At 57.0% G+C, this 8,696-nt stretch overlaps 1 protein-coding gene across 1 annotated transcript in view; it reads right to left on the reverse strand.

Annotated features, from left to right (window-relative positions):
- The window catches only part of LGR6 (leucine rich repeat containing G protein-coupled receptor 6), a 118,667-nt gene extending 110,190 nt beyond the window's left edge, over positions 1-8,477 (reverse strand). The window contains exon 1 of the mRNA XM_035721970.1: positions 8,266-8,477. Within this exon, the coding sequence (XP_035577863.1) occupies positions 8,266-8,477 (212 nt within the window). The remainder of the gene's footprint in view (positions 1-8,265) is intronic.
- Positions 8,478-8,696: the final 219 nt, after the last annotated feature.

An 8,696-nucleotide genomic window follows, 5' to 3' on the forward strand; every position in this document is an offset into this window, starting at 1 on the left:
CGTTCCAAGGGAGATCAGAGTGGGTAATACCAATAGCCCCCATGTGTCGGGCATCTGCTGTGTGCCAAGCACTCTGCCAAATTGCAAACGTCTTTCAAAGAGCTTGATATCCTTACGCCCATTTTGAAGCTGAGGCATTTGAGGCTCAGAGAGGTGAAGAATCAGGGAGGGCCATCCAGCGAGTTAGTGCTGGAGTTGAGCTTTGAACCTGTGAGTCCAGGCTGCAAACACCAGCTTCTTCCTCCGCAGCAGTGCTTCCAGGTGTGGCCGAGAGAGAGAGAAAGAGAGAGAGAGAGAGAGAGAGAGAGAGACAGAGAAAGGGTCTCCGCCCCTGGGGGGCCGGATGCTGCCTGGGGTTGGTGGGGTTGGCTAGAAGCCTTTGGCTGGGAGCAGCCTAGTTGATTTATCCCAGCTGCTAAACACCTTGAATTCGTTTTTGTTTTTTAAATGTGTGGCCTGAGGCGAAAAAGGCCAAGAGCCCAGCTCTGGAATATCCTCCCTTAAGGAGTGAGATAGAAAGTCTGTGGTGATGAAGTAATAGAGCCCCAGTGTGTTCTGTGTTCGAGGCTCCTGCTTTCCCTTTTCCTGGCGGGCCTTGCCTGTCCACTCTCTGCCTGAATCCCCTGGTCCTTCAGGACTCAGGATGGGGTCTCCCCTGACCAGCACCGTCCTCAGAGAGCTCCTGACCTCGGACGCTCCCCATGACCATCTGGTACAGTGAGCCAACTCTTCCTGTCTCCTCTGACATCCCCATCCCCATCCTGACTGCCTCACAGAGGACCTAGCACCTTCCCTTCAAGCAGCCCCCACAGAGGAGTTCCCAGAGACCCTGCTGGCCGATGGGATGGGAATGAAACCACCAACACTTCTTGAGAAAGACAAGAAAACTGGAACTAGGCTTTAAGGGACTGCTGTGCCTGGGAGTTTAACGTGCCCACAGTCTTGCCCATTCCCTCAGAGCTCCAAAACCCCCAGCTCTGACCCCCTTAGCGGCAGTGGTTAGGGCAAAATCCCACCACTGGCTGGCGGCCTCAGGCCAGACCCTTAACATCTAGAAGTCTCAGTTTCCTCATCCATAAGATGGAGATAATGTTAGCCCCTCTCTCCCGGGGTTTCTGCAAGATGATGCCAGGGGGATGCTTACACAAATGCAGTAAATGCCCACTGGTACCACCGTAGGTTAAGGCAGCGAGGCCCTCACAGTGGCACTTTCCTAGGTATGTCTGTCTGGGCCCCAAGGATGACCTTCTTGACAATCTGGTTTCTTCCTGGAAGAAAAGTTACAGTCTAGGGAATGAAAATGTCAACCAGGAAGGCAACCAACCCCGCCGTGTGCGACAGTAGACAGGAGAGGCAGGAAACTGGAAACTGGGCACGAGGTACGTCCCTGGCCCCAGCCTTAGATTCTGTATCTCACACAATTCATCAGAGGGGGCCCCGATGCCCCAGGGCTGGGGAAATTCAAGATACAGGTCTTCCTTATTAGCTCTGCAGGAGGAAGAAGACAGTGGCACAGAGGACACCTCGGCAGCTCTGGAGGTACCCTGTCTTGGAGCAGCAGGGCCCAGCCCCCACCTGCCTGCTGCCAGCCCGCCCGTGGCCTGCTCTGGCATGGCTCCGGGGGGGCGCAGTGCCAACCCCTGAGCCCTACCCCCCCGCCCCCCCCCGCCCCCCCCGCCATGTCCTTTCGCTGCTTCCAAAATAACTCTGCTCCCTGCCCAGGTTTGGCCTCTTGGGTGTTTTTCTCCTCCTGAGACCTGTTCTCCCATGTCTGAAGGGCGGAGGGGTGGGGGGAAGGAAGACCTGAATTGTCATTAGACATTGGGGACCACCCCCTTCTTTTGCAAGGAACTAGTTAGCACAAAGGGGCTCCCACAACCCTGAGAGCCCCTGAGTCAATGAGTCCATTTCAGTTTGACTAAAAGAAGGCATCATTTCCAATATGAGAAAGAGGGTTGGAAATTTCTCCCCCACCCCTGTCTCTTGTACCTTCCCAAAGCCCCAGTGGGACTCCTGGCCTTGGCCCTACACCCAACAGAGTGAGTTTACTAGCCTAAGGGTCACACAGCCCATTAGGGACGGGCTCAGGTAACGCTTGCTGGCCCCTAAGGGCATGTCCCGGGGCAGAAATCCTAACTGCCCCGCACACACCTACTTTTCCTCGGGCTGTACCAGAGAAGGCTCTAATTCCACAGAACTCCCGCTTCTGGGGAGAAGCTGGGCTCTGCCGACAGCGGTGACCTGGAAGTCTAGACTTCTCCTCTCTGGAGAGTCTCCTACCAGGTACCAGGCCAGGGGCCAGCTCCTCATGTGTCCCTGTGAGGAGGATCACTTCCTCCATCATCCTGGGGGCTGGGAGCTCAAGAGCTGAATGGGCTCTGTGAAACACCCCAGTCCCTGAAGGTCAAGGGGAGGGGGCTTTATTAGTACAGATAGAGGGAGGGAGGAAGAAAGAAGGGGTCGATCTGATGGGGCTCCAGAAGATCACCCGGGCACCTCACATCCCCACCCTGTCACAGGTGGCTCTGTTATTCCCCTTCTGGGCCTCAGCAGATCATTTGCAGGTGAAAAGATGGAGAAAAACAATATAAATCGTCAACATTTGAAAGTGGGTATAAACATGAAAGACACCGTGCTCCGGCTTTCTTTGTGTCATGAGCCCTTCCCCCACCCCCTTCCAAGTAAATACTGTTCCTGCTTCCAGGTTCAAGGTGAAGAAGCTAACTGTGGAGAGGTTAAGTAACTTGTCCAAAGGCACGAAGCCCCTAGCTGCTGGGGTGGAGAGACTGGAGACCACAGCCGGAGCCTCCCGGCCTCCCGGGCAGGGTCTCCCTACGCGGTGCCCTAGCCGGTGCCCCATGCCCCGTCCGTCTCCCAGCCTGGTGGGCCAGGGGCAGTGCGGGAAGCAGGCTGTGGCACACGTGGGGCCATCAGGGTTGAGAGCCCACGGTGTGGGGGAAGGTGGGGTTGAGCGGGGGGCGGGCGGGGGGCCAACTCTGCTCGGAGCCAGGCCTTCTCCAACCAGCCGCCCCACCCGGCCGCGCCCAGGGCCTGCTGCTGCCAGAGCCCAGAGGTTTCCTTTTTCTTTTGCCTAGGGTTGTTTCCTGCCTTTCCTTTGAACTGGGGTGTTAGCTCCTCCACGCACTCACCCTCCTCCGGCGACCCCCCAGGCCTGCCCTCTGATGGGCCCGTCCCCCCAGGCTGCACTTTGGAGGAAGCCTGGCACCCCATTTCCTGGAATCACTCTCCCTGGCTTCGCCCTTCTCTCTGCCCTGGTCCGGGTGCTGTCTGGATCCTCCCCCTTCCCTCCGTCCCTTCCTCTACTGCCCACCTCCACTAAGCAATTCTCGCTGGAGGCTTTCTCCATCCTGCATCGGGGGAGCAGGCCCAGGGTTGATTTCTCCCTGCCTCTCCCACTCATGTTTTTCAACGAAATGTGTAGACATTGAGGTCCAGAAAAGTTTGGGGGCTCGCATCATAGCAACTGAGGGACCGAGGATTAGAACTCACAAATCCCAAGATTCAGGAAGGCAGAGATGGCTCAGGCTCTTAGAATCTACCAGAAATGGAAACTGAGGCCTGACCCAGGGAGGGTAGCCTTGGAGGTGAGACAGGAGACCGGGCACATTGAGCCCCAGGGTACATCGTGCCCAAGGCCAGCTCTTATCCACTGAAGCTGCTTGCTTCTCTGCTTCTTCCTGTGATAGACCGCGCAAGGCCCATCGGGACATGTTGGGAGGAGGCTGGCATCTTCCATCCACTGTCCACCTCCTGCCCCGATGCCCTAAGACTGCACCAGCCAGCCGGAAACTATAGCTTCTCCAGGTTCCCAGTCTAGCAACTTCTGTCTCCTTGCCAGCCACTCTTCCTTCTCGTGGCCCCACCACACACACACACACACACACACACACACACACACACACACACACACACACACCATCCCACGCCTTTCACGGAACAGTGCTCCTCCTCTCCTCCCAATGCTGGCTCCAGGACTTCCTCCTCCAGGAAGACTTCCGTGCCTAACATTTCTTGGCCCCGGTCACCCTAATAACAACACTGGCTAACACTGACTGAGCTCTTCCCACAGGCCACACACCATGCCAGACCCTTTACAAACACTATTTCAGTGAATCCACACAGCAACCCTATGAGGTAGATATTAGCTCCATTTACAGATGAGAAAACTAAGTCACAGACCAGCTGGCCCAGGTTCACGGCTTAGTGATGAGTCATCCCCTGCTCTGTTGTGGCTGATGCCTGTGCTATCAACCCCTCTGCCCTCCCCCAGTGGCCTGCCTCCATCCGGTCATGGGCATCCCCCACGCAGTGATGAGGAGGATGCAAATTACCTAGCATACACACATACACACACACAAACACACACACACACACACACACACACACAACCTGCTGACCTTGCAAACAAGCTTAGTGGTTATCATGGGCAGTCTGAAAGGGAGTGAAGTCCCAAGAGGGCAATGAGCAGCCTGACTAGGGCTGCCCGGAGGGGCGGCCCCTCTCTCTGCCCCCAAAGCAGTGGGTGATGGAGATGGATGCTCAGGGCCAACTGCAAGTGTAGGGACCTCAGGCCTTTTACAACTCCCCTCCCAAGAAGGCTTTTCTCCCACCATCCATTCCTGATACGGCTCAACTTTGGGAGCAAAAGGAGGAACAGATAGTAACTACTCAGATTCTCCTACTCGGGGACAATTCTCTGTCTTTGCCAACAAGTATTTGCTGTCTGGACATCCCTGTCCCTTCACTGTGTGTATGTGGGGTAGAATACAGCAAGAGGCCTTCTGTCTTCATATCACCATCAAGCTGGAATGCCCCAGAGCTCCACCTCCTCCAAATGGTTTCCCAGAACAGGCCCTACCCAGGAAGAAGGTCTAAACCCCAGTGAGGCTCATGGCAACTCAGTTTGGGAGGAGACTTCAAAAAATGAGAGATCCTTGAAAGATTGTGGGTATTTCAAGTCTGTCTTCCTAAGCTTGATCAAACAGGGCTGGCGTTGGGCCCCAAAAGAATCATAATTTTTGGACTTAGGTGTCAAAGCAAAGGGTAGCAGTTGGGTATAAAGACTTTCTGGTCTTCGCTAGAACCAAGATGGAGGAAGGTAGAGGTGTGTGCACCATGAGAGGTAACTGACTAGAAGGAGGGACTCTCACCTTCCCAGGATGGGTAAGCAGATGTGAAGTAATTTTTATTGGGGCAGGTCTAGGACCCCCAGGTATCTTCTGGAGTCCATAGTTCCTTGGTACTGCCTATGATTCAATCTATGGCTCCTTCTAAGGATCTTCAAATGCCCTCTGGCCTGCCACTTCCTGTACACCCAAGTGCTTTAATCTTACCTTTCACCTTCTCAACCCCGTGTCAGAAAGACTTAAGGGTCCACTCCCCTTCCACCCCCACCCCCACTGTCAACCGACTCCTTGGACCCCAGGCCCCCAGAACAACCAAGCATTGAGCAAGACCAACACCTACAGATGACTCCCTAGCACACACCTCTCTTCTTCCTGCCACAGACCATTCCCTTGGGTTCTTTTTATTTAAATATTTTATTTGTTTGTTTGTTTGTTTGTTTGTTTGAGAGAGAGAGTTGGGGGAGACGGGGAGGAGCAGAGGGAGAGAGACAAGCAGACTCCGTGCTGAGCACAGAGCCCAATGTGGGGCTCAATCCTAGGACTCTGAGATCAGGACCTGAGCCAAAATCAAGAGTTGGACGCTCAACTGACTGAGCCAGCCTGGTGCCCCTCCCTTGAGTTCTATACTCACCCCTGGACTCAATTTCCCTCCTGTGTGAAGTGTCCTGGGAGCTTGCTTCCATCTCCACTACACACCCAACAGCAGGCATGATAATAATAGCCACCATTTCCACATCACCCCCTGTGTGTCAGGCGCTGTGCCAGGGACTTCATACTGACATATTGTCTCATTTAATCCTCCCTGCTACCCATTTCTCTCCATACACAAATGACGAGCCCGAGGCTCAGAGGAGCTCAGTGACTCAGCAGGTGACAAAGCTGGGAAGGAACCAGGGTTTGGGGGCCGAGACAGAGAGGCACTGTGGGTTCCATCATCAAATATAAATCTGCACTGTCCTCTGCTAGAGCTGGGCTCCTTGAGGCAAGGCCAGACTGGGCACTGCCTGACATTGCTGAGGAGGAAGGGAGCCCCATGACCTCCCTGCCCTCACTATTCTCAGTGACAACCCTCATGCCTGCTCCACCTTCCTGAGAGGCAAAGAAAGAAGACTCCTCCTCTGAGCCACCCTCAGGCCAGCTGCCCCCAGCAGAGACTCCTTCATCCACCATGAACATGGGACCCGTCCACAGCCCAGGGCAGGGGACATGGTTCTCTCCCACCTCCCTCCAGTATTCCAGAGCCCACTGCTAAATCCCCCACATTGCCTCAGGACCCTACTCCGTCTCCTCCCCTCTCCCACAAGTCCGCGTCTTGGGAGAGAGAGGCTTTCTGTATTCCCACAGAGACATAAGACAAACTCAGAAAGTGCCACCTCCACTGAACCCAAGTGCAGACCTCACAGCTCCAAGGAACTGTGACAAGGTGGTGGAAAATCTCCCATCAGCCTGGATGGTGGGACGCTTGGATTCCAAAGGTGGCATTGTACCTCTCCTTCCCCAAGTTCTTCCAGTAAAAGGGTCAGTCTGGAAAGACAGGTGCTGAGAAAGGAGACTGGAACAATCAATCTCTGGAAGCCCCCCCCTTCAACCCAGGAAAAGCCCCTTCCTTCTGCTCCCCCAGAGAAAGACTCTACAGATGCCATTTCCAAACTCTTTCTAGCCCCAGAACCCTGTCTTCAAATGAAACAATGTCATATACCCCCAATATATAAAATGGTTAAAAGTGGGGCTGCCCTAGCTGTAGCAGACATGGGGGCCAGAGCCAGCCCTCCTCTACCAGCTGAGGGGCAGCCTCCCAGCCCCCCAAGGGGCTCACAGTGTTCACTGCTGCCTTCACCTCCTGGGCTGTGAAGGATTCAATTTGCCCTTTTGGAATATGGACACTATTTTCTCCTCTCACTCCCTGCCCTGGTCCCCAGCCTGTGCCTCTTGAAGTGGAGACGGACATCCAACTAGGGACAGAAAGACTGGGAAGGGAGCTCCATGAAGGGTTGCAATCAGGACCCTCCACGTGCCGCCAGGACACCCTCACAACTGATTGTCGGATCCCATTTAGCTCAACAGGCACTTGCTGGGCTCCTGTGAAAACTAGCCCAGCCCCCTCTTCCTCAGAGCTCCCAGGTCCTGGAGCCCCAGAACCTATCCCTGGGACAGATGGTCTGGGACTTTCCCACCTGAACTCCTCTGAGAAAAGGTGAAGGAGTCTGGGCAGGGGCGGGGGGGGGGGGGGGGGGGGGCAGGTTTCCTTCCCAGAGCAGAGGTGGGGGTGGGGTTAGGTGGTCTGGAATGCACTCTCACACACTCCTCCTGCCCAGGTGGGAGCAGGGAGTGCCCCCAGCCCTCAGGCTCTGAGGGGGAAGCTCCTCTGAGCCTTCCCCGGGACAGCTGCCCCCAACAGGGTCCCCTTCACGCGCCATCTCACCCCAACTCAGCTCTAAAAATGGTTCTCTGGTTTTCGGCCTCGGCGCCTGCCCACAAATTAGTATCTCCAACGCGGCCTCTTGGGACATGACTTCAGGGAGGCCCCCGGGGGAGACAGGAGGCCTCAGCAGAGGGAGATGGTGCTGGCAGGGGCCCTTTTGGTGGAGCCAAGAGTAGCTAGGCCCCTCTCCCAGCTTCTAGGACCCCCCCCCAAGGCCACCCAGCCTGTGTGACAGCTCTGCTCTCCTTGCATGCAGAGGAACAGACATCTCTGCACCCCACTGGGGCCCCTCCCCTCTGCTCTACCACCAAATCAGTCAGCCTCACGCTCAGCCACCGTCTGGGCACTGCTGCGTAGGGGGAGAAAGCAGCCCCGGGGGGCCCTCCAGCTCCAGCGTCCAGACACCCACCTCTTACCAAGCCTGAGCTCCCACAGTAAACCCCCAGACAGGGGCCACTGAGAAACCAAGGGAAGCCCAGCCTCACCACTTGCCTGGTCCACAGTCTCAGACTCACCTCCCACCCGCTCAGGGGCACGCCTCACCCCAGTCCCGCAGCAGCCCCCTTGGAAGGGAAAGAGCCCTCCCCGGATGCCCATGCTTCCCGGCACCTAGCAGGTGCCCTAGCCCGAGGCCAGGGCTGGGCGCTAGCGGATGGCCAGACGGGAGCGGGGAGGGACGTGCGGGCCAGTACTCACAGGTAAGCCGTCAGGGGGTCCAGGTCCCCGGGAACGGTGGAGAGCCCGAGCTCCGAGCAGTCGGCCGACAGCATGATGCCGTCCTCCTGGCAGTGGCAGGGGGCCGGGCAGGCGGCTGGTGCGGGGCCGGGCTGTGGGGCGCCGGCGGCGCACGGGGAGGCGCATAGCGCGGCGCACAGCCACAGCGCCCCGAGTCCGGGCGGGCTGGGCATCTCGGCGGCCGGCGGCCGGGGCACCTGGCGGGCGCTCCGGCGCGGTGACGGCCGCTGCTCGCCTCTGGGTCCCGCGGCCGGGCGGGCTGGCTGCGCCGTCGGTGGGGACCGCCCCGTGGGCTCTGCTGGGTGTCGTCGGCCGCAGCGGCGGCAGCGCAGGACCGGTGCAGTCAGAGAGGGGCAGGCATTGTTGAGTGATCTTCGTTATTCAGTTTCACA

The sequence above is a fragment of the Zalophus californianus genome, chromosome 10 (assembly GCF_009762305.2).
Source record: "Zalophus californianus isolate mZalCal1 chromosome 10, mZalCal1.pri.v2, whole genome shotgun sequence".
Taxonomy (NCBI): Eukaryota; Metazoa; Chordata; class Mammalia; order Carnivora; family Otariidae; genus Zalophus; species Zalophus californianus.